This window comes from Dermacentor variabilis, chromosome 3, assembly GCF_050947875.1.
Source record: "Dermacentor variabilis isolate Ectoservices chromosome 3, ASM5094787v1, whole genome shotgun sequence".
Taxonomy (NCBI): domain Eukaryota; kingdom Metazoa; phylum Arthropoda; class Arachnida; order Ixodida; family Ixodidae; genus Dermacentor; species Dermacentor variabilis.
The window spans coordinates 171,496,851-171,523,836 of NC_134570.1; the positions used below are offsets into that span (position 1 = coordinate 171,496,851).

General features: G+C 44.3%; 2 protein-coding genes across 2 annotated transcripts in view; one reads left to right on the top strand and one right to left on the bottom strand.

Annotated features, from left to right (window-relative positions):
- Positions 1-26,986, top strand: part of LOC142574901 (uncharacterized) — a 66,576-nt gene that overhangs the window by 13,030 nt on the left and 26,560 nt on the right. The window lies entirely within an intron of this gene.
- LOC142573834 (uncharacterized) lies at positions 10,590-26,228 on the bottom strand. The gene is made up of 10 exons (XM_075683072.1): positions 26,033-26,228; positions 24,908-25,020; positions 24,555-24,810; positions 24,251-24,318; positions 23,286-23,357; positions 21,108-21,176; positions 19,815-19,949; positions 16,586-16,651; positions 11,479-11,698; positions 10,590-10,699 (listed from the first exon to the last, which is right to left on the bottom strand). The coding sequence occupies exons 1-10, from the start codon at positions 26,226-26,228 to the stop codon at positions 10,590-10,592; spliced, it is 1,305 nt and encodes a 434-aa protein (XP_075539187.1).

Here is a 26,986-nt window from a genome sequence, read left to right on the forward strand (position 1 = left end):
TCATTCTGAACAATATTGAGTTTGTCTGATTAGAACCGCAGTATAAATTCAGTCTTTTGTTTCTTTTGTTTTCTAGTTGTGGTTGGTCTGAAACAAAATGCATCGTACTTTGAGTATCCTGTGGGTTTCTCATATTTCTTGTATACATGTTTCGTTTCACGAAAATAATATTCTGTCTCGCGACTCTCCGGTTGATTTCAGTATGTGTGTATGATACATGTTGCTGCGTACGGCCTGTGTGCCGAATTGTTGTGGGAGCAGAAGCCTCCGTCAGGCCACATGGCCTTTAGCTTCTGCTTCCTTTCTGTTGTAAACGGGAGAAATAAACTCATTCATTGTCATTCATTCATTCTCAAAAGTGCAAGCTCTACATTACTCCAAAATTTAATGTTTCCTCTCGCCTGCAGTGACACTGATATGAACGTGTTACACAGTTTAGTTTGCTTTGTTCTTTATTTGGCTCAATGTTATGATAGTGTCCACTAAAGGATGCCTGAGAGCGAAAGAGGATTGGCCACAGGTGGTACAAAACATGTAAACCTCAGTATCCTATTTCATAAGAATATTGTAGGGACGTGCAAACACAATGTAGTTCTTGCATGGTGGTGGAATATCATTATGAATGCTTCCTAAATGGCTAGCGTGAATTTGCTGTCACCTTGGCTTTTATAGCATTGATGTTCACCAAATAGCCCGCCGCTGAAATATGTATAAGAGAGCAAACAGTGTACAGTCAACGACTGAATTTTCGGACGCCCAAATTTTCGGACATGCCTGATATTTCGGACGTCTTCGCGGCACCGCCACGAGCCCCACAGAATCAATGTATAAAGAAATCTGAAATTTCGTACGCTCAAACCCCCCGCCGTCCAATCTTCCGGACTTTTTGACGCGATGGACGGTCCTTTGGCTCCTCGCGCAGCGCCCTTGCGAAGGAAATCGACTTGCAGCTGAAGCATATCACCACTTTGAACCACAACTAGCCGAATCTAGCCGTCACACACCGATTTTGTCTGGCCACGCTGGCTATGTTCATCGCCGCCCTTCCGCTTCCGGCGGAGTTTCCGGAGCGGCGCCATTTCGTTTGTTTGCGCCGGCCACGCGGATACGCGGAGGAAGGAAACTCCTTCCTCCCTTCCTCCGTTTCCTTCCTCCATGGCCGGCCACGTTTTGGCTAGCGTGGTGTGTGGTAGTGCTGTTGTGTCAAGTGTGCTCTGCGACGCTAGGCCTAGGTGCTTCGACGCTCGTTAGCGAACTTCACTGTTCGCAACTTGAGGATTTCGCTTGCCTTCGATGGCCCCCACTCCGTCTTCATCGTCCTCGCCGATGGAATCGAAGCGCGGAAAGCAGTACCGTCAGTTAACGATGGAGAAGAAAGCTTCCATTATTAAGCAAGTCGTGAGCGGCCGATTGCAGGCTGGCGTGAGCAAGGAGTTCGGCGCCCATGGACGACATGATCAACGACCTCTGCTCTGCTGGGGTTTCCATACCCCCGGAAATAACTTTTGAACAGTTTGTTGACGCTGACAACGAGCTCGACTTCTGTGCAGAACTGACTGACGAGGAAATAGTCCGTCAGGTTGTGGGGGATTCAGAAGACTCCGATGTTGAAAATGAGGAGCCAATGCCTGCGCCGCCTACAAGCGGGGAGTTCACGCGAGCACTGTTGACTCTTTCATCGGTGTACAGTGCTGACATGACCCTTGCTCAAATCGAGGCAAATATGATCGCATGCAACCGGAACGCCGTCCAAACAACAATCAACAAGTTCTTCAAGCCACTGCAGCAATAACACCTGCTGCCCGACGATGCACATGCACATAATAAACCGGCAGTCGGCTGCATACAGAGTTTTTGAACGCCTCTTTTGATAGCCGCTTCACTGATGCTTTGGCAGGGTTTCGGAAGCCTGGCACTTCACCCTTTACCTCTAGATCCGAGAAAAAAAAGAAAAAGGGTGCGTTTTTTCCATGCATTCATATTTTCGGACTGCCTGAATTTTCGGACGTTTTTACGTTCCCTAGAGGGTCCGAAAAATCGGTCGTTGACTGTAGTAGTAACATAGTAGCAATGTTGTAGGGAGGCGCTCTGTCCCATTGTTCTCTCTTGTGTGCTGTGTGTGGTTTTTGGTGCCTTAAAAATTTAGTATAATGTAGTACTAGATCTTGTAACGAACTTGTTGCATGCAGTGAATTACTGGGTTATATGTTATGCATGGTTATGGTTATGCATGGCAGCATAATATGGAGGTAGCGAACATTTTCCTCCTTGCTCTACAAGGTGTTATACAGTCGACTCCCGTTAATACGAAGTTCACGGGGACCGCAAAAAACTTCAAATTAAACGAACTTCCAATTAAGCATAAAACACAAAAAACAGCACTTTATTTGTGGCGAAATCGAGTATTTTCTCTAAGAAAAATAGTTGGTCATCTTGCTTTGCTTTTTCTTGCCGAATCGCGCTGCTTAAAGCAAGTTCTGCAGGCTGTAGATGTGGCGGAACGCTTCTTCCGCGTTACCTTCAGCGGCAAAGAAGCGCTCCGCGAGAGCAAGGCCCGCAGCTACATCGGCCGCCTTAGGTTGCGGCTCGCCTTCAACGTCATCGTCGCTTTCCTGGGTCGCTTCCTGGGGCCGAATAATCTCTACAATTTCGCTATCCGTCAGCGCACCGCACGTTTCGACCGCCTTGTCTACGGCGACGTAATCTTCAAAATTGACGTCCCCGAGAGCATCACCAAAATCAGTGCCGTTAAGCTCGCTTGTTGACGCTTCCTCCGCTGAAATTTCAGAGGCATCCTCCGAAGAAGCTGCCACAAAACCGCAAGCCCTGAAGCAGTTTGCAATTGTTTCTTGCTTCACACGATCCCATGCTCGCGCCAACATGTGGATGGCACTAAGCAGGCTCACCTCGTACTTTGTGGAGCTATCCATACACAAAATCATGCGCTCGAGGAGGTGCCGCCTGTACAGGACTTTAACATTCTTGATGATGCTTGGTCCATTGGCTGCAAAACAGCCGTTGTGTTTGCAGGCAAAAATGCGAGGCGTATTGCACTCAAGGCTGGCACATTCACGTGAGCACTGCAGTCATCGACAAGGAACAACACCTTGCGGTTCGAAGCAGCAAACTTGCGGTCCAATTTGCTTATCCAGCTCTTGAAGATTTCGGCCGTCATCCACGCTTTTTTGTTCGCCTCATAGTCCACAGGCAGCGTCTTCACGCCTTTAAAACATCTTGGCTTCGCGGCTTTCCCGATCACATGTAACCGACATCGTTCCGTGCCAGTCATGTTTGCCGCGATCAGCACCGACACTCTCTCCTTGCTGCGTTTGCCCCCAGCACATTCGTCGTCCTTGAATGTCAGGGTCTTCTCTGGTAGAAGCCGATAGAAGAGTGCAGTCTCATCTGCAATGAAGATGTCTTCCGGTCTGTATTCGGCGAGATATTCACGCAGCTTTTCGTCCGTCCACGTGGCGCATGTTTCCTGGTTAACGGACGCCTTTTCTCCACACACGCTCTTGAAAACCAGGTCATGGCGATCTTTAAAGCGCGTCAGCCATCCATCTGACGAAACGAAGTCATCAATCCCCAACATTGCTGCAAGCGTTCGGGCTTTCATCGCAACGATGTCTCCGCTGAGAGGAAGTTTGTTGCTCCTGGCCTCCCTAATCCAAACCAGCAGAGTCTTCTCCAACTCTGGGTAAGCGCCGGTGCGCATTCGCTTCCGAGAAGTCTTGAACTTGTTGTTCTCAATAGGTGTGCATCGATGGCAGCGTACAAAGAGATAACAAACACAACACTTCCATACAAAGATAGCATCCGTGCGATTAGAAAAGCCTTAACGTCAAAATGGCAACGCGAATGGGACCGTTGTGCCAACAAGCTACATCTCACTAAACCCATAGTTGGCGAGTGGAAGTCATGTTATCATAAGGAGCGGTTCGTCGAAGTAGTTTTATGCTGACTACGCATTGGAAACACACACCTCACACACGATTATTTACTTACAAAAATGTCAAGAGCCATTTACAGTTATGCACATATTACTGACGTGTACACATATTGAAACACAGACGAGCACGTTTGCACAAATTATATCAACTACACATACCTTTACACCCTACTCTATTCTAGGTGATGATCCGCTAGTCCTATTATGTGACATCCGTAAATTTCTAGACGAGACTGCATTCTTACATGAATTATATATTATTAAGCGGGGATGTGGTGATTAAGGGGGGAGTTGAGCCATGATCGAAAAATTTTTACTTTTGGAGATACCAACCTGAAACTTTTCAAAAGTATGTAGTTTTGCATGCCGATTTCAAATATGCAGTCAGATTTAATCTCTGATATATATCACATTTTATGCTGATTACTCTGTGTGATTATGAAAACAATAGAAAAAGAACTGCTACATAGAAATAGTTAAAACTTATATAGGCATGTTTCTGGAAGCCTAAGGTTTGAAATAACACTTGTTTCATCATTTTCTTTTCACTTGGTACAAAGTTATGAAAGTTCGAATTTTCTAGTCGATAACTGAAAACTGCCTTTTTGTGATAGCTACAGAATTTCAAGATGTTCCGAGTCAACTATTAGTTGCACTGTGCTGTTATTGCAAACATGACACATATAGGACTGAAATAAAACAAGAATGATCAAAATCTATTGAGTAGATGTGAAGCCACACCTCTCACAAAATTTGAGAGTACCAGAATTTTGTTTTCGAGAAAAATGCAAACATCTAATTGCAATGACATGCAAGGGTTTATTGAGGAGGAAAGCTTTGAATTATACATTGTGAAGGCTTAGAAAGCCCCAGGGCAATAGTCTTCATCGGGTTTTCCATGTTGCCTTCTCTTCACGGAAGTCTGGAAAGCTGCCGAGGCAGCACGCTTTTTCTCGGACTTCACAGCACGAAACCTATCTTTCTCAGCAGCTCTAGAGCTACCTTTGGCACTTTGTTCCAACTGCAGCTCCCTCAATATGCTGGAGCTGGCATGCTGTGTGCCATGGTTGAAACGCATGACAGCTTCTGCTACAGCATTCTGCACTGCAAAAAGGGACACATTCTTGTCTTTAGGTGCAAGGCTCCAGATGAGGGAGTGAAGGGCCTCGTTAGAATTCTGAGTTTTGCCACGTTGGCATCGCTGCAAAAGGCTTTTGTCAGCAAGACGCTCGTACACGGGAAGCAATGCCTGGCACACATTTGGAGGCAGATTGTGCCTGTGTTTGGGAGGGAGCTCATTTCTGGATATGGCTGCATTGTGTTTGCACCAGGATTCAGCACCACTTGGACAGAGGGTGTGGTTGTGCCTTTTATCATTTGATGTTACCTGATGATAGGTTGCCATGACTGCCCTCTGCATCCTGTCAATATCTCCTACATTTGACTTCAGTGCCCATCCATAGTAGTTAGTCAGCTTTGAAATGAGGTCTCCAGTGAGCCGACCCTTGCCACCGATGCGCTCATCAGACTTTTTTGAAACGAGGTTTCGAAGTGCTGTGCCCATTCGTTTCTGGACGTGGTTGACACAGTCCTCCTTCTCAACTGAAATAAATCCATACACTTGGGCCTCTTGTACAGTGAGGTACGACCTGCTGTCACCATCGGACAGCATTGTGGTGTACCTCAGGCCATGGCAAGAAAGTGACATTTGAAACAAAACGAGGGCTGCCTCAGCCTCCATTTGGCCTGCTTTGCTTGTAGTGCTTCTCTGGCACTCAAGTTTTTCCTTCCATTGAGGATACTCTTGGCTGTCAGGTGCTGTTGCACATTGACATCCAAGGCAGAAGTTGGACAAAACAACATAATCAAGCACATATCCAGAAAAAAGTTCGATTACTGCGGCAACTCCAGTGTGAGAGGAGTGCCCTCGCGTGTGCCAGGTTCCATCGAAGCTTACCGCAATGTTCCCTGGATTTCCAAAGTTCATTTGCCCATAGAGGTCTTTCACTCTCTTAGCGCACTCATCCAAGCTCTTGCTGCATGCTCGTGTTGCCGCCGGATTCAGTTTCTGTTTCAGGTAGTCCTGATAGGTCTTTTTATGAAGGCCTCTGTGCGACACTCCCAGATTTGCGAAAATGTCGTTTAGGGCTGCTTGTGCCAGTCCGGTGCTTTGAACAGCACGCACGGCGAGCAAATTTATCTCGAAAGGCTTGCAATTTGCCTGGAACTGCCCTGCGACCCGAGGCGAGCTCCATTCAGCACCAATTTCACCACAGTTGATGCACTGCATTCTTAGTTTTGCAGCTAGTCCGTACTCACGATCATCCTTCGCAATTTTCACGACCCCGCGACACGTCCGGCACGCAGCAGAATGCAGCAAACTGTTCACTGCATCGAGGTCCACTATCGTGAACGCCGTCGACGAAACGCCCGGCGCACTAGGCGTTGTTGCGAGAAGTTCCGTTTTATACCTCGTTGCCGAAACAGATGCCAGCTCAGCCGTTCTCTCCGCCGCTCGCTGCGTCAGAACATCGCACTCTTTGCTTGACAAGAAGTGCGTGTCCACTCTTGTCCGTTCCGGTTGCAAGTTGAAGCTCGTCGAAATCGCCACTCCGGGAACTGTCGAGGCAGCCGCCGCACTCGCTGAACCGCGTTCAGGCGTTCGTGGCAAGTCCGAGGCCGCCGCACTTGCCGAACCGCATTTTGCTGTTACTGGGCGCTCTGGCGTTCGCGGAGAGTCCGCGATGGTTGCCACTGAAGATGTAGGCACTTTGCGGCACATTTCTTCCGCTTTTTGCCGAATTTGTGCACGGTGTGAAACTTCCGAGGCATCACGATGACCTACGCCTTGTCAAGATGGCGCCGCCCGTGTTTCGGCATGAAGTCGGTGGAGTCAGCCGCCGACCAATCAGATGCGGCCGTTTGAATTCGCGCCACGCAGGAACCAATGAAATAGCTCTGTGCTGCTTTCCTCTTTTGCCTTGTATTTTGTTTGCAGGGTAGTCTGGGATGCCTTGGTTTGGCGGGAAAGCTAATGTGACCATATTCTATAGAACCCAAAGTGGGACGCGGGGGGGGAGGTAGGCAGGTAGGCAGGCACGAAGAGACCATTCAATCATACATTTTTATTTCAAACACGCAAAAGCCATTTTCGTTTTTCTAAATCAACCCGTGCGAAAAGTTTCTCCTTCTTTAATACTTCTGGCTGGAACGTATTTTCTTTAGCAAATGTTCCTTTTTGCAGAGATGCGCAAAGTATTGCTCGCACGTCATGCGTACATTTACCTTTAGCACAAGCATGGCTTTTAGTGTCGCCACTTTAATCTGCGTCTTCTCTGCGGTCCATATCTTGTTTATGAGAGAAAACACCCTCTCTACTGCTGTATTTGTACCTGGCAGGCACATGCAATATTCCAGCACGGTCATCAAGTTCTCACAAGGCACATCATTCTTCTCGAAGTGCCCGAGAATCTCCACCCAGCGGTCCCCAACAGATATTTTCTGCGCCTTCCATTCCTTAATTTTTTCAGCGGTCACATAATGTGAAACATTATTGATTTCATCAAACATGGCATTCTCATCAACAGTGACATGATTGAACTCTGCAGTTACGAGTTCTACAGTTACCTGCACGTCATCCCAGCATGGGGGTGACCCAAGCGAGACCCATAGAAGGCTTCTGATTTCATCAAACTGCTGGCACCATCGGTCGAGGTATACACGCAAGTTGCAGAAAACTTCACCACAGTATTCACAACCTGTTCTCTTCGAACTTGTCCGTGTTCTTCGAGCTCTGTTGCCCTTGAGCGCACACTTGATGGCAGAAATGATTGCTCAAATCTTTCTTGCACTTTGGTCTGCAGCTGGCTTAAGGCACTGTACACTTCCACAGCTGTCTTCGTGTCTCCTTCAATTTGGAGTACAGTAGCTTCAAACATAGCAGCTTGACTATGCAGAAAATAGAGCCAGAGCTTTCCACATGGGTCTTCGAAAAACGACTTGATGAGAGACGGACACTTGTCTATGGACAAAAAATATGCCTTTAAAGCTGGATAGAGCTTTAGGACCCTCTCAACAGCTGGCATCAATGCCAATCACCTGCTCTTGCTATAGCCCAGAAGCTGCTGGTACTCCACTGATGCAAAATCACAAAACTCTTTGAAAGACTCCATCCTCACCCTGTAAATGTAAAAATACGAGTAGATTTTCACCATCACGGCCTCAATATACAATGGTAGGCAATCGGCAGTAGTCTGAACGGTGTTGTGCACTATGTGCGCAGCGCAGCCAATTCCGAGGATATTGTGATCCATAGAATCTTGCAATCTCGAGAACACATTGTTCTTCCCGTTTCGCGCAGCACCGCCAAAGTTGCAATTTGCGTTGTCGGCACTGAAAGCAACCAGCTTTGATGCGACTTGGTTGACTTCGAGTGCGTCCATTATGTACTGGCTCACCATTGCCGAAGTCTGACCTGGCAAGGTGTTAATCTCAAGGAGCTTCGTCTGCACTCCTGCAGCAGCGGTGAAATAGCGCACCATTATTGGGAGCACCTTCAAATCCTTGTGGTTGGAAGCATCACAGAACACTGAGATAAATTTAGCCTCCTGCAGGTCTGTCTTCAATTCTTCCTCTGCAGACGGGGCAAGCACGTTCAAAGCAATCGCTTCTGCCTTTGTGCGAGCACAGGAAAATTTTTCATTTAACAATTTCTGCATAAGCTTTGAAGTGCAATCCATTGATCGGAAACTATGGTTGTGAGCGATTGTGTGGAAGGCGAATACACCCTCTGATGCAGCAAGTTGGAGCTCCTTTTCCCCGGCACGTTCCTGTCTGAAGAACCAGGTTACTGCACTGGAACTAGCAGCCGCCGACACACACTGCTTGTGCTTGACAGAGCTGATGTGTTTTACTACATCCGAACGTCCACCGTGAGCGACTGAAAAGTCTGCCCCACATGCATCACAGCGCACATCCGCCTCTGACTTAGTTTTCTTGATGAAGGAATGCTCTTTTCCCAGCTGTTCTGTGAATTTGCACTTGCGTTTGGGCATTGTCGCCGCCAACACGACGAAACAAGTCGAAAACCCAAAAACAAAGCTGACAAAGCCACTTCGAGGCGCCGTCAACCATGCCATCAACAAATTGGGACAGTTGACTTTGATTATGGCTGCGGCTCGCTGGACAACGCAAGCCTCCGAGCTAGCACGGAAGCAAGCCTTGTCCGGCCTATCCAATATCCAGCTAGCCATGCAAGCAGACGAGAGTTTGGGGAGGCCACGGTCAGGCAGTGCTGCCGTACTGTGATGGATAGAGCGGATAAAGCCACTAGTGATGGAGACAAGGTATCTTTTTAGGCCGTTCCGAAAACATACGACTTGGAAAGCAGAAAAAGGAAAAAATACACTTGCTCGCATTGCTCGCACCGCCCATGTTTCAAAGGAGATGATCCTGAGAGCTATTTATCAACCAACGCTTCGTTCGGGAAAGCCAAAGCGGGACAACGGGACCATGGCTGCAAAAGCGGGACTGTCCCGCCTAAATCGGGACGTCTGGTCACTTTAGGGAAAGCAAGCCGAAAAGATGCTCCTTCGAATGAGACTAAGATGGCCGCGATCTGCCGCGGGGTTTTGAAATCGCGGACGCTTGAAAACGGGTGATTTTCGCGCTTTGCTTGCGCGCGATCCTCGTCGTTTGAGTTATATTATAGCCAATATTACAGTTATAAAACGTTTTCAGGGGCTGAATTTTCCATAATAGATGCAGGAAAGTGTAAGAAATCCAAAAATAATTAAATTGAAAAATCGGTTTTTTCGCGATTTTTTTCGTCTCCAAGACCCGGCTCCCCCCTTAAAAGTTATCATTACTTATTTATGCACCAAACTTGATAAAAATTGGCAGTTTGTTCTCCTGATTATAAAAACGTAGCTATTTTTTCTGTAGGTTCATTATGTCGTTACATAATTAAGAAAACAATGTCTTTTACAATGTCTTTTGTTCTTACTACAATAGACAAATAACAGCTGCAGAAAGCACAAGCTTCCCAACATAGGAAGAACTTTTATGATTGGATAAATATTTCCTACTTTATAGTGCATTAACTCCATTGTTTTGAACATGGCCATGAGTCACACAAAAAACAAATTTTAAAAACTTTAAACAAAGAAACTTGAAAAACTGCTTCCTATCCCTATTGAAAAAATATGTATGATAATTGAACGAGAACTTCTCTACGCTATTATTGCTTCTACGATATCGTAGTCTCTACGATATCGTATGTCACATGTGTACGAGAGGACATCGTCACTGAACGAGATTCTCGTATGGCTACAGTAAGCGAGATCGTTCTCGCATGGCTACGCTCAACGATATCGTTCTCGTTTGTGTATGCTACATGAAAATGTTCTCATTCAGCTATGCAAAAGACGCTATTCTTATTTAGCTACATTGTACAAGTGTTCTCATTTGTGTTGAACGAGTTCTTTTGTTCATGCAATATTTCTGATGAAGTTGCACACACTAACATCGTCTGCCAACATTGCAGCGAGTGAATTTCAATCGCACGTACGTGAGTCGGGCAATGAGCCAGCTCCGAGACAAAGAGGACACTTTTTAGGGCACGCAGCACAAACCATCTTTATTTTGCGTCACGCAGCATGGTGGCCAGGTGCTTGTTAAAGTCCTTGAGCCTCCTTGCCTCTGTGTCCACAGAGCTCGGATGCTTCGCCACGAAGTGCTCGTATGACTCTGCACAAAAAATGCAAACAAAGCATGCCCTGTTAGATTCCACAAGCCATTGGAACTGACATGCACAGTAGGTGGCTCCACTGCGTAACTGATTGGGCTAGTTCTGGCACGATATTGAGTGTAAAGCGTGACCCCCGCCCCCCCATCTCACAGAGAAACCGCAAAAATAGAACACGGAGGCTTACGAGTTTTTTACCAACGTAAATTGATATTTCAACATTAACCACAGCAGTTGAAAGCAAGCGCTCGTCCTCGCATTGTCTTGCTCCCATCTCTGTGAAATGTTCATGTTTTACAAACAATATAAATGGCTGCAGAATTGCAATAAAAGACCACAGAAATAGTCTAATACATTTCCACACATATTTTACATTAAATTATCAAGTATATACCAGCTCATGCAAGTGACTACACAAATTACACAGCTTTTCGCTACCGCACCGCGGAATATGCACATGGAAAACACTGCATAGATGCCAGTGCAGAACTATTAATAGGAAAGATTAATGCACCTATAATACCACTAAAGAAACTAAGTGATAGTTTTTGTTAGCAAGAGCGCATCACTAAATATGCACATACAGCTATGCATGCCCCTGATGTGTAGATGTAAACTATGTCGGCCCATATAAGAAGATCACCTCAATACAACCCCATCTTACCGACAGCCCATTCTATTCGTGCAGAAATAGCACCATGTGATAGGCATTGCTCCTTTAACTTCAAAACACTTCGCAATCATTATGAAAACATGAGCTAGCAGGACAGGGTCTACTTACTTCGAACTGCACCAAGTTTCTCTGGTGTTAATGCTGGCTTTGCCTCGCCACCTTCCTTTAGTTTCCGCATACATATTTTGCCCGTGACACTCCTGCCGACCAATTCATGTGGCTGCCACAGGCAACGGGCAACCTCCCTGGCAAATGTGCTGTCAGTCTTTGCTTGATTGACCCACGTCCACTTGTCGGCACAAATAAATAACCCATTTCCAATGTGAACCTACAAAAGATAAAAATTGCAAGAGATTAATTACTGAAATACAAAAGAGCATATGTACTCTCAGAAAAAGTCTCTGTTCTTGAAATAATGGATAAAAAAGGTAACAGTTATTAAGGAAAAGTAGATTGCCAAACACAGTGATGGCACTCAAGGATAAAACCAAGATATATGCAAAAGGTTCAAAGTTTACGCCCTGACTGTAGGAAGCCCTAGTCGATGAAGCTTCACTGATAATGGCCTAGGGACAACAATTCTACCTCGGAGGATTCACCACATTTAATCCCACAGTCAGCGACAAGCACCTTTTGTACGGGATATACTAGTTTTTATTTAGACTTGAGAAAAAGTCTAGGGAAGCAGATGGGAAGAGTAGAAAACCACAGTAAAATTAAGTTATTGCACGCTTAAGGAGCTGCTTGTCCCAGAGCTAGCAATCTTACCCTTGAGGCTGAAAACAGTTCTTGCAGTACCCCAGTGAGCTCAAATTACACATGCGGTGAAAGAAGGGGTGTAATACAGTAAAACCTCATTCATTCAAATTTCACAGGACTGGAACTAAATTCTGAATTAACCAAATGTTGAATTGTTAAGAGTATGAAAAGAAAAAAAAAAACAAATGTTCACGCCAACACACTTTTATACTGAATCAATCCGCAAATCCTGTTTCTACTTCACATATAAGCAGTGCAGGAGCTGCAGATGTCATTTCGCGACTGATCATACTGCTCGCAGCGGCAAGGGCCTTGAGGAAGTACTTTCTTTGCAGTGCAGTCATAGCACAAGACTTGGCCGCATCTTTGTCGGAGGCATGCTATTCACTACCACATGTCCATCCCGATAATTTTTTCACCACTGAGCTGGCTGTAACAGATTGTACAACAATCTCAATGTAACTGACTGATTGGATGCAAGCCTGGCCACAGTACAATCACTATCCTCGATAGCCACCATGTTTGTGAGACTGCATGCATTGCACCAAGTCACAATGAAACTACTACTTGTCACAACAGCTGCGAACGAAACCGTGGTCATGATCATCACGACTACAGAGGGCAATTATGCAGTTCTGAAGGCAGGTGGCCAATGCAGTGTCATGCAAGGCAGCTAGCTAATGCGAGAATAAAGACACAACAAGGTATGACACATTTTGGCATCCCTGTACAATTTCCCCCAATGACAAGGCAATGTTGACTTGCTGTGTCATTTCAGTTGGACACTGGCACTGCTTTTGCTCTTTTGCATTGCACAATAGTCGCACACCTTGCTCAGAGCCCGAGTCATTAGGCAATACCTAATGTCACGTGCAGTGCTGAACTAATTGAATAGAAGTACTCATCCTCTGGAGGAAAAAAGAAATGTCTTATAATGCAGAAAGGATGACAGGACAGAAAGGGCACTGGTCTTCAACTGGTTTCATGGCATTGAAAAAAAAAAGCTTCTAAATCTTACACAATAGCATAAGCAACTATTCAACACATGGTACTTGCGCCAGACCACATTCCACGCACATGTAGGATATAACCGTTAGCATGGGTTTTTCTTTATTGGGTAGCGCAACAGATGCAGGACTTAAACTATTATCAGATATCTTTTATGCAATGAGCTTCCTGCAACATTCTGCATTACTCTATTATTTTTTCTCTCCAGAACGTATGCTGCCAGTTCCTTATGGTATAGTGACAAGGGCACAATGTAAACGCACCTGTCTACTAAGTACTTAATATGAACAGCTTCTATTGCACCACATGTCAGCTGCTGTCCGGCCCTGCCCCGATACTGCACTGGTCAAACAAAGGTGCAACCACACTTTCTACAATGGCACGCTACTGACTAACTGCCAAATTTCTTTACATTGTTATGCTCCCATAGCCAATCATTCAGGCATCATCCTGTTTGTCCTACATAGAGAATCTAAAGCACTGTAGGTGTAATTGCCTGATGATGCACGAGGCACAATCAACAAACTTATTTTCACGCCTTTTTTCGCAGTGGAGTTTGGCATCATCATTTGGGTTAGTCATCCAGCATACCCTTGCTAGCTTGTTAGGTGCAGAGAATACTAGTCGTACATTCAATCGCTGGCCAATCTTTTTCGAGTTGTGTGACAACTTATGTATTTAATAAAAAGAAAAGCCTCGCAGTTGAAAAACAATTTGTCCTGGTCTGGAACTCGAACCCGGGACCACTGCCTTTCCGGGGCACCCGCTCTACCATCCGAGCTAACCAAGCGGCTAGCAGATGGCAGGGCGAAGTCAAATTTGTTGACAACTCGAAGCAAAGGCAAGAGTTTGACCTAATAGTTCTACAGAAACCCGCAAGTTGGAGAGAAGTAATGAATAAAGGGTAAAGCTGACATCCAACCGTTCATAGCAATTGCCAAGATATTCTTGCAGAAAAAAAGGGGTTGATTAGCAGCCGAGAAAATTTAAACCAAACTTGATTTTTGCTCTCTTTTCTCATACTGAATGTTGCCTACAGTCGTGGCTGCGAATGATTTGCGGTTGCGGATTATCAATGCCTTGGCACACCCCTATTTACCTTGCGGTTTTCTGCAGAATTATTAGGTCAAACTCTTGCCTTTAATTGCTTCGAGGTGTCAACAAATTCGACTTCGCCCTGCCACCTGCTAGCCGCCAGGTTAGCTCAGATGGTAGAGCGGCTGCCCCGGAAAGGCAGTGGTCCCGGGTTTGAGTCCCGGACCAGGACAAATTGTTTTTTAACTGCGAGGCTTTTCTTTTTATTAAATACATAAGTTATCACACAACTCAAAAAAGATTGGCCAGCGATTGAATGTACAACTAGTATTCTCTGTACCTAACAAGCTAGCAAGGCTATTCTGGATGACTAACCTGAATGCTGTTGCCAAACACCACTGCGTCATCTGCCACTTACACCTGCAATGCTTTAGATCTTATGTAGGACAAACAGGATGATGCCTGAATGATTGGCTACGGGAGCATAATAACAGTGTAAAGAAATTTGGCAGTGAGTCACTGGGCCAATATTGTAGAAAGTGTGGTTGCACATTCGTTTGACCAGTGCAGTATCGTGGGCAGAGCCAGACAACAGCTGACATGCGAGGTAATAGAAGCTGTTCATACTCTGTACTTAGCAGACAGGTGCGTCAGCACTACGTCCCTGTCACCATCCCATAAAGAACTTGCTTAATTAAAAAGTGATGTTTGCGTGCTGTCATTTACAGGATGTCACACCACTGTGGATGTGTGGAGAGTCCATAAAAGGACATCTTCCTTTCCAAAATAAGCAGTTGGAAGTTGGCACCATATGTGGTAGTCATTTATCTGTCCCTGCATTTTAACCGATATTGAGGCTCCAAGTACGAGACCAACTAGCCTGAATCAAGGCCTTGGCACACTACTTAGTAAACATGGTAAGAACTCCTGAGGTGCCTTATCATACTACAGTAATACCGTGTTAACTCAAACTCTCATATCTAAAAAAAAAAATCAGCTGTGGAAATTTTCCAAGGCATCGAACTATTTTTGGACCAAATAGCGGATACCTCAAAATCTTCACTAGGAGTGGAACAAGAACTCTGCCGCAGGACCGTTAAACAAGCTTCACGCAAGACTGCTGCACCTACCACAAAGTGGACACCTTCCTAGGATGTGAACTCAGAACCTAGTGGCATAACAACTTTGTCAAGCAACCATGTAGCACATCATGTGATGGGAGAGACATGAGCAGAGTCAGGCCCGGCAAAATAGCATGCTTGACACAGTTCGTTGTGTTCGCTTTGTGCAACGCATGCAATTTACCATCAGAGGTCCGATTTCCATTTTACCTTTATTCTACACAATGCTTGCGGCACTGAATTTTAGTCCATACAGAATAGAATAAAAACCCATGTGCAGCATGCGTTTCGGTATGCCCTGCTTGCATATAGCGCATACTTGTGAATGCTCATGTTGCTTTCTGTGGCAGGGTTCCCTGTAAGTCTGTGCTACGTGTGTTGCATAGTAGAAAGTGACATGAGCATTTACAAGTGTGTGCTATGCAACCAGGATGTACCGGTGATAGGTGAATTTACTGACACCGAAATCGCTGGGATGGCTACAAACGGAAGGGGCGGTGAAGGCAATGATAATGAAAGACCTAAAAAGGCGCCGACATCTGCTGAAACAAGAAACGTGCTTCACTTGCTGCGAAATAAAGTTAAATGCAGCGTCGGGAACGATCAGCTCGTGCGATGTGTGAAGCGGCTCGAGGACGCTTTTCTAGGTCCAGGAGCTACCACGAAGCAGACCAGCCCTATGCACTTTTCATGCACAGAATAAGACTGCAGTGCCACAAAATGGAGCTGATTGATATCTCTGGCATGTTTTTATTTATTTCTTTGAAACCTTTATGTTTAGCTGTTGTTGAAAAGCTTGTCAGTAGCAGTAAATTTTTTAAAACGAACTCAACTTTTCACTGCAATTTCCACGACTGATTATCTGGAAAATTCACTTGTCTCAAAATTTTTTCCAGATTTTACTACTTTCAGTTAACAAGGTATTATTGTACATAAGTACTCTCATAAACCATTGCTCATAGACGATTGATGTCGACTTTTTCTGCTCACACAGCAATGCACCACTGCTAGCAGAGCATTCGTTTTAATAGACGAATAAAACAATTGTAGGAGTGGTACATTCCCAGAAATACGAATTTTAGTGGAATAATGACAATCTTTATATGCACTGCGAATGAACTTGAAATACTAGCACGTCAGCACCTGTTATTTTTTCAGAACACTGCTGTACTGGCTGCTTTGACAACTGCATACACTAAGCTCCACAGTTAGTACCGAGTAAAGTACTCGGCACATAATCTCGTTTATAATGACATAAACTAGTTTGATTCAGATAAGCAAACACAGCTTGCCTTTCCACCAACTGGTGTGAAGAGTGGAGCTTCCACACCCAGCTCTGCAGGTGCTGGGACTGGCCCCTGAAATAAAAGCAGCACACCTATGTGGTTAGCCAACCTACCTTTCCTAGTTTTTCTGTTTTACACAAAAAATATCAAACCTGACATTAGAAAGAATACCCTACAGAAGACTGCATACAATAAGCATGCATAATCAGTGAATGTGATTATACCTCATTTCCACATTGCTTGTGCATCAAGCACGTGCTATAAGACTAGCCAGCATCGCCACAGGCAAAAAGTAAACTACAAACTACGTAAGCAGAACCTATCTGGAGATACATTAAAAGTTTTCTTTCTTTTTATAAATGGTTCTTCAATGCTATAAACACAAATTTTCCCACGCCAAACAAGTTCATTAGTGTAGCATTCAATTAACACAGTCAAACCTCAGGATAGCAAAAGCCTGAGACAATATTCTGGCCACAATGAAATAAGGTTTTCAGCTGTTGGAGAATTGTGAAACAATCCCCAAGCTTTGTTTTGATTTTTGAGGGCTTTCCTAGATTCGTCATTCCACCATGGGTTGCGACGATTCTTTGCCAGTCCGTTAAATTGTTTAATACATTTTGTTGCAGCATCAATAACACAATCAGTTAGGTATGCCACAGCATCATCTACGTTAAAATCAGAATTGTCATCACCGCCTAAATATGCGAGTTCTCGAAAAAGTTCCCAGTTTGCTGATTCGAGGTTCCATCAAGGAAAATGCGGACAGCATGCATCTGGTTTTGTTACCTTTAATGTAATTGGGAAGTAGTCACTCCCATAGGGGTTCTTCAGAACATACCACTCCAGGTACGGAAACAGTGAGCTCGAAACTATGCCCAAGTCTATGGACGAGTATATTTTATGTGTAACAGTGTAGTATGTTGGTTCTGTTTTGTTCAATAAGCATGCACCTGAAGAAAACAAAATTTTCTATCGGGCGCCCACACGCATCCGCACGTGTTGCCCCACATGGGCCTATGTGCATTTAGATCACCACGACTATATATGGTGGAGGAAGTTCATCGATCAAGCTGTGAAACTCTGCTTTAGTAAGTTGACAGGAAGGGGAGACGTACATCAAACTAACCGTGATTAGGTGACCAAATAGCACAGCTCGTAATGCAACTGCCTCGAGGGGGGTTCAGATTTATTTGCCGACATTCAACGCCCTTATAGACTATTACGGCTACACGCCCCGAGAAGGTGAGTGCATCATCACGGTCTTTGCGGAAAGTGGCATATTGCCTTAGAAAGTTGGTCTGCATTAATTTTAGGTGTGCTTCTTGTACACACGGCACCTTTGGAGTGAATTTGCGGAGGAGTTCTTTAACATCGTCAAGGTTGTGAAGAAGTCCGCTCACGTTCCATTGTAATATTTGCGTATCCATATGGGAACGAGGTTAGTGCTGTGTGTCTAACAAGAAAAGTTAGGTTACAGGGCCCTTTGCCGGTCCCATAATGCGATGTTTCTCTGTTATGGAACGGTCAAGATTCTCGCCGCTCCTAAGGCGCTGGTGGTGCCGTTTGACTAAGTGTTGTGTCCATCGCCTCCTGCGAGACGCTGGACACCGGCTCTTGAGAGCGATTTGTTTGTCGAGAAAGCCTCTTCTCAAGTGATGAGGCCTTTGAGGCCACCAGCCCAGAGGTCGATGGCCCCTTCATCTCGGACGGTGGAACAGCGCCAGCTGCAACCGCCCAGGGGGCAGGTGACGGCACTGCCGGCTCACTGTGTATGGGCCGGACAGCCGCTGGAGGCAGATGTGGCACTGCCCCGACGCGCCACTTTGGCAAGAAGGATACATGCCTGCGTGCCTCTTTAAACGAAATATGCTCTTTGATTTTGACTGCCATTATTTCTTTTCCTTTTTTCCAAGATGGGCAGGACCGCGAGTACGCAGGGTGCTCCCCTTCACAATTCAGTGTGCAGTGTTCGCGCATGACTCGGACGGATGTTCATGGTCGCTGCCATTTGGCACAGGTTATTCAGCCATAGCAGTTCTGGGAACTGTGGCCGAACCTTTCACATTTAAAGCATCGGAGGAAATTTGGTGTATATGGCCTGACCCTGATCTTCACATAGCCTGCCTCGATTGTTTCAGGCAGAACACCTGAGCCAAATGTGAGAATAAGATTCTTAGTCTGTATTTCTTTACCATCGCACCTCATCTTGATTCGTTTTACACTGATCACATTCTGGTCACCCCAGCCTTCAAGTAGTTCAGCCTCTGCCAGATCAATCAGGTCACTGTCAAATACAACACCACGGCTGGTGTTCATGGTGCGATGCGGCGTCACATTCACTGGAACGTCACCAAAAGACAAGATTCGGCAGCCTTTCATATTGATTTTTATCTCGGAGTTCTAAAAGAAGATCTCCACTTGGAAGTTTGGAAAGTTTATAGCCTTGACCAAGAACATCGGTTATTGATTTCGACACCAGAAAAGGAGATCATTCTCACTGACATTGCGGTGTTCTCGGAATGTATGACATGGAATTTGGTAAAGTTGTCACTATGTTGGCCATAGAAGCTAAATACTTCTTCGGTGCGCGCTCGTTTATGAGGGCGATCAGCAAGTGGGGGAAAAGAACATGCCATAAATATATGCGGAAATTCGGCAGCCCCGCCAACCACCCACCTCCATATGAAGCCCAACAAGGGGATGCTGCAAGACCGTGAAAAACACGTCCTGCAGGCGCCAGCTGTACGACACTACTATAACCAAATCTGTTATAACCAAGGTTGGCTATCCCACACAAGGTTAACCCTTGCTGTCTGGAAAAAGTGGAAGTAAAAGGAAGCCAAGAGGAAACAGTGAAGATCGAAAAGCAAGAGAAAGACGAAGATTAGAGAGGAGGATAGGAAAGGGCAACTACCGATTTCTCCCGGGTGGGTCAGCCTGGGGTTGGCGTCTACGTGAAGCAGAGGCCAAAGAGGTGCGTACTGTGCCTTCTGAGCAGGAGGCAGACAGCTCTATCCGCATAGCACGATTCTCATAATGAGTTGGCACAAACTAGTATACAAAGTACGATTCGAAAATTCAAGCAGACCAACTGCAAGTGCATTCATGGCAATATTAGTTCTTCAGTATGACACAATGTTTAACAAGAGGAAATAAACACTTCGTTAGGCTTTGTCTAGCAAGCATAGAGGCTTAGCAGGTGCAAATTATCAGGATAAATCTATACACTCACATGGGTGGAAGGCACATGGCTGGCTACCTGGCTGCCTGCCACCTCTTCTCGAGGCCCAAGGACGCAGCTGGGCTTTGCCGACTCGCAATGAGCTGGCAGTGCCTCATCCATTGGGGCAGTGCCGAGATCCAAATCCTGAACACAAATAGCAAGTTGATAGCACATCATAGCAACGAGTACCTCAAGGGTGTACAATGGATGCAGGTTAGAGAACAAATACAACTGAGCAATACAGTGTGGCAGCCCATGCAGAACACCAAAAAATAATCATGCAGATCCAAGACACACTGGAGTCAACGTGAAGCAAAGTCTTAGTGACATGCTTAATGAAGTGCTATAAAAGTAAAGGTGCATATAATAGTCTTTACTTTCACCCTGTGGGACCTGTAATTTTAATTATGCAATGTTTATGTTCGTTCACCATAAACATATGTGCGGAAGTGTCTCATGCAATTTCTTTTTCTTTATGCACTGCATTGCTCACAGGTTATGCCATATTGCAAATGCCAAACAAAGCAGATGCAGATACATATTGTGAGATGTCTACTGCATGCAGCGATGCAACAATGACAAAAGCAACATCATGATGTTTGTATGGCCCACATCTAGCTAAATTTAATAATTCTGTACCCCCTTGGGTCACAGTGGCACATGCCGAATGCCTAAACCCAAGGTGCATGCCACTGGATATAACATGTTATTCCATTAAGAGATCAGTGTGATTTAAAAATACCTTCAAGTCATCATTATACCCACATCTTAAATAGCAACTTTCTTTTTATCCAGAATATAGCATGCTAACTGGCATTAGTGAGTCTGAAAGCATACAGAGCTATGTCAGCCCAAGTGCTGGAGCCTGCAATCTTTGCACATAAACCTTCATATACATATCCACAATCATACCTACAAAGATACCACAGCAGCAGCAACCATGCCAAACACAGGCTTAGGAAAAGGGGAAATAGAAAAATATAGGAAAAAAGCTTAGCTTCAAGAAAAAAGTGCTCGCAATCCAAAACAGCTAAAGACAATGTTCACTAGGTCATTTTATTCTGATAAAAATTAACAAGACAGTGCTTTCGCCCACTCACTTCAGCATCCGCTCTTTCAGATAAAGTGGCGAAAGCAACAATATCATTTATAGTCCCGTGGCTGCTACATTAGGCTTGCAAAGTACAAACTAAATGCGTACAAATCTGTCTTCGTTCTGGCTGTTCAGATTTCCAGATCTTAATTTTTCACAGCCCCATGCAAAACACACTAGCTGGGCTTTCATGTATTGTGTATACATACCTCATACAGCGTGGTAGACTCTTGCTGCTGATGGACTGCCATTCGGGGGTTTTCCTGAATGAAATTATCCTGAAATCCAGGAACCAACCACATTGCAATTACCACCACACATCAATTCTTTAAATGTGTAGGCCACAGACTTATCAGCATTAGCACATGAACTATAAAGAAGCTATGCGAAGTGTCTAAGAGCAATGGCAAAGTTCTTTTTGAGCCCTTTTCTGAAATTAAACAGGGCCTAACCCGCCACCTTCCTTGCCAATGGCTCAAAACGCATAGATCTGGACCGAGAAGCAAGAAGCGTGCTTGTCAGCTATTACTTGAACATATGTCTGGGCTAGAAAAAACGATTGCTTGGGAGCAGAATGTAGGAATGATGCAGCACAACAGGAAAGAGAAACATCAAACACTGATTGTTCATTTGGTTGCTGCATGGGGACAACCTGAAGTGTGTGCATTCTTCAGTCTAAATTCAAAGCAAGCTTACCCAATATTTGAAGCTTTAAACCACGTAAAAATTTGTGTCACACTACATGGTGCTCTTCAGCTGAATGCATAAGGTCATCTTGCTGGCGGAAATACTACGACCCATATGTTGCCTCATGTGTGACAACTGTGCAACACTGCAGAGCACTACATGCTGTCACTACTGTTGAGAACTAGTAAAGCCCCAGAAACTTGTAGTGAATTATTATACTATTGCATATTGCTGCGCTGGAAGAAAAACACCAGCTTTTTAATTTGTATAGGTCAAAATGTTCACAAGTATACCAACTCGTACTTGCTCCACGCTTATTTCACAGGCATAGGAGGGTGCTAGTGAGTAACGATAGGTGCAAGGATGTGTGTATGAATGGGAGTGTTAACAAGCTTGAGGGGACGTATGAATAACAGCGAGTGCTGATAAACACGACTATGAATGAAATTTGGTGGCAGCGAGTTTCAGTGAATGAGAGTATAATAGGTGGCTGTCCACAAGTGCGAGTGAATGTAATGTGAGTGAATGGTTGTGGATGCAAGAATTATCATGACTGGGTACCATTAAGTGTCTATGCAAGCAACTGCAAATGCCACATGATACTGTATACCATTTGTTATTGCACTATGCGGGAATAGATTTTCTTTCTTTCATGAATGCAAGTGCCAATGACTGCGAGTGAGTGCATAGCCTCCAAATATATAGGCGAGCAAGTATGAGCTAGTATCTGCTTTTTCTGCCTATGGCTGTTTAATGCAAAGGAGATATAATAACCTGGCCTTTGGACGTGAATCCCATAGATTATGAGAAAAGCCATGTAAAGGGCTCCAGATACTTTTTTAAAACCTCAGGTTCGTCAATGTACACATAAATAGATGCATGAGCTGTTTTGAATTCTGGCTTCATTGGATTGTGGCTCACAACACTGATAATTATTTCATTTTACTTTGTGCTCTGTAGTAGGACGTCGCAGTGGCTGAACCACAGTGGTGGATATAACTTTAGCTAAATTTGAAACGGAAGTAACAGCTAGTGCTACAGGCACTTTCCTGTGTAGTATATTTTTTCTCCCTTGTTGTTAGTGCTGTTATGTTTATTTGACAACGAATGCCAATTCACTCAATTTGCCACTCTGCTAATTATACTGCTACTGCATTGAAACATAACCCTTAATGAAAGTTTACACATTATTTCTTGCACTGCGAAATAATTTTTATTTCAGAAAACAACTGTAATGATCTCGTCGCTGAGAAATCTACACTGCAGACATATTAGCAGGATTCCATGCATTGCACAATAATGCTACCTAGTGCTCACCAGTGATACAGAAGCTAGACTGTACACAAGCAGGAAAGTGCAAAGAAGCAAAGAAAAGCTCATCCACAGTAACTAGTATATAGCCATAAGTGCAGTATTATGAGCGCTAACATGCATGAAATGTGCATAGCGCATAACAAAGCCGTACATATGCAAACTAGAAATGCTGTTGAGTAACACACACTCCCCATTCCTTGGTTTGATTACCTTAAATTATAATTCAGCATAAAATATACGACACCAAAGCTCAATACCATCAAGTTTACACTTGCATTTCGTGGTAAGTTAGATATGTTTTAAAGCTGACTACATAAATAATGAGCAATGCATAATGCATAGTCATTTCTAACAAATAAATATACCAATGCCAATGAAGTTCTCACCTCACATGGCTTCATGGGAGCTTCCCACACTGTTTCCTGCACATCATCGCTGCAAACATTTGCAGCACAACCCTAAAGGGCAATTGAACAGTACAGTTATCAGAAGTCCATTTACATTTTCTCCAATAGGCACTGGTAAAAGAGTAAGGACATTAAGGCTTGTAGGGTTTTGTTTTTGACACAACAAAGCTTTGCTGCAAATTAAAAGGTTTAGCTGCTTTAGACAAATTGCTGTAGCTATTAGATTACCACGTGCTTAGAGATATGCATTGATAATTGTGCAGTTAAATGCATGGAGGAAGGAAAGATATAGGAGGGAGCATTACGTCAGGCAGCCAGCCTTGGCAAGCGAACGCTCCATGAAGCCACAGTGGTGGCCCAACATGTGACCTCTTTGGTCGAGATCTGCTAAGACGTTTGGTTCCCAGTAACTATGCCAATATTTATTCGGTGCACGCTTGTTCAGCTGCCTTGCCGTGGCTCTGCCTGCAGAGTGGGAACACTAAAACCAGCCGCAAACTTAGGCATGCGACCACAGGTTGGGTCACCAGGTTGGCTTCAATCGTGTTGCGGTACGCTCCCACCTATCCTTTTCCTTCCTCCATGGTTAAAGGTAAACAGGCTAAAGTTTTGCAAAATGTGAGATCAGTGCATGAGCAATACAGAAGTGTCATTTATTAGTTGTTTATTAGGATGCAGCTAGACTCGTGTACTCAGATCGACAAATATTATTTTGCTGCTGCTTAGATGAGAAATTCTATATCAAGTACTATGGGTGCAAATTATGTGAGCTGCCAAAGAAATGTCATGATAGAAGTGTGATTGCGGCAGCAAAAGGTTAAACTAGATCATCAAGTAATCAAATTTATAAATCTGTCCATGGGAAACAGTGCCTGACTTGATTTGACATTTCAAAATCATGAACTTTTGCTCCCCATAAAATATCAACATGCCACATTACATACCTGTGAAGGCAGCCTTGCCGCACGAACTTCTTTTCTTAGTGCCTCAATTATGGAGGCCTCCATGGAATCTGCATGGTGCACATTTACATAAACACAATCATAATTGTCACATAAATGTCCACACATAGCACAATCAATTCCACTGACTAGCATTAATCTAAAACCTTAGCTTGCATGCTGAGGCATTTTACTACGCCATTCATGCACAAGGACTGACAGCACGCTTGTGAGGCGACACAGAATACTGCAAAAATAAATTTCTAAACAAAGTGACACAGTCATTTAAAAATAAATTATTGCTCACTCATCCTCTCCTCGAGTAAGCTGTGGAGTTTCTGGTTTTGCTGCCGCTCTTCAATCCTCTGCTGCTCGGATATTCTTAATTTGTTTTTGAGTGCTGCAATTTCATTTTCCGCTTTCTTCAGCATCTTCCGGGGCACCAGCTCATCTTCACTGCTGGAGTCCGTATCTCCAGCAGCAGATTTTTTCTGAAGGATCTTCTGCATTCTTGATTTTTTGGCAGTTTCCAGTCGGCGCCGCTTTTCCTTTGTTGGTACATCCTAGTAATAATGTAAATGGCAAGAGGAAAATGAAGTTGCATGATATTTGTTTCGGCAAACTTTGCAATTGTTAAAGCATTATTATCATTATTATTACCTTGAGGGCTGGCTTCTGCTTGTGCCGATATCTCTCACTTGATTCTTCAAACACGTCCATAGGAACAGGCTTGTGCTGCTTTGACATCCGGAAAATCAGATCAGCTTTGCCACCTGAAGGATAATTTAAACACAATGCTGATTACAATAAAATATGGCATTTGTGATGGTCATCGCAGTTACCGATTAAAAAGCAATAATAATGACACATGTAGAGACATTAGGCGCTAAATATAACTGAGGGATTCTACAAGACATACAGAAAAGGAAAAGTAACAAGCGGAAGCAGTAAGTGCCCCAAAACAAGCACACTACAGCATGGGCACTTTGTTGCTTCACATCACATCCGTTAACATGTTGCGTGCTAACGTGTGTTAATTAACACAGGTTAAGTCTTGATGCAGCAGGTTTCCGTTCTTTTGAACACATGTCGCACGTGTCAAATGAGAAACAGAGTCTGTTGAGCAAAAATTTTCGGTAGAGTCGGCAATGAGGCCCAATTTCAGACCAAGAAACGCGTGGCGAGCACCTACAAGGCTACATTTTTTTTCAGTTATTTTCCCATTTCCTTTATCAATGACATATAAGCCGCCTATGTTATAACCACGATCGCACAGTGAGTTGTATGCTAAGATAGGCCGCGATTATGTGACAATGCCTTACGCCGATTCTATGCCACTCTAGCGCGGTCGGAACGTCACTATGACCACTGATGCTGCGAGAAGGAATAACGTTGGAAAAGTCATCGCCATAACATCGCAGCACTAATCTCATCGATCAGGACTCGTTACGATAACTGGACCCAATAAAGGAACGCGCACACAGCGCTGTGTGCATGCTTCATTTAGCGACATAGAGGCTGCATGAAATGCAGCGCAAAGCACCGCGATCTGCACCTGTTACTATAATCTCAGGTGCTTCCCTGAGGCCTCCGTTTGCCTGTTACATGTGCCCTCCTGGAGAAGTACTTGTGAAAAATGCAATATATCGACTCAACGAAAAAAAAAAAAAAAAGCACCCAGCTACGAGAAAAGCCCCCCGCGACATCTACAACACCAGTCACAACTTTGCCCTGCAATCGACCCCCGCGAAGCAAATGAAGTGTTGAAAGTTGATATATACTCACATCCCAACACCATGATGTTGCCGGAGTAGTACCCTTCGTCGCCTTCGAAGCCTTTTCCGCTTTCTCTCCAATAAATGCGCTTGTTGCAGGCCAAATCGTTCATGTCGTTGGGACTGTAATCCTTTATGAGGCTTACAGAGACGATCGCCTTGCCTCCGTCCTCATACTCCACATACGCGTGCGTCGGCGCTGACATTTCCAAGGACAAAGTACACTAACACAAAGAAATAAATACGAGGCCTACAAAAGTACGAAAAGTAATCAAAAAAGTGGCACAACTATATAATTAAAGATGAAGGAACTATACACTGAATACACACATACAAATAAAGTAATATAAGCACTTACAGAGAAAACTTAAAAGAAAAAATAATCACGGCACTACACTTAAATTAAGCTATATATAGATACAGTAATAAAGATATAAAAGATAATATAAAAGAGATATAAAAAGAGATATAGAAAAAGGAAATATGAATATATAGGAATAGGAATATAAGAATGAAAAAAAAACTTGGCGTATGCAGAAATATGGCGAGGAAAGCAGCGACGATAGCAGGAGCTAGGGTAGCAGGGCTTTGTACAAAGACGTACACGCGCTTTTATAGTCTTGTATGGCTTGTAGTAAATATGCATAGACTGCTGACACCGTATACGAATTTATGGAGGTACTGAATGTGTGTGCTCTGTGTTGCTACATGGCAGTGGAGAAAAGAAAAACTAAAAAACGTTTATGCACAACACATGTCGGCCATGCCGTATTCTCAGTTCCGTCGTGTGCAGGCCGCAAAAGCATAGCCTTTGAGATCTAATACCAATTGAAATTGTCGATGCGCCATGGATTCAATACTACCTATTTGCAATATGCTTAAGTAACCATTTAAATATCGCGTTATCTTATCCTGATAATACCTTTTTGAGGATCCTCAGCGCCGAATTTGACGTCTATGACGT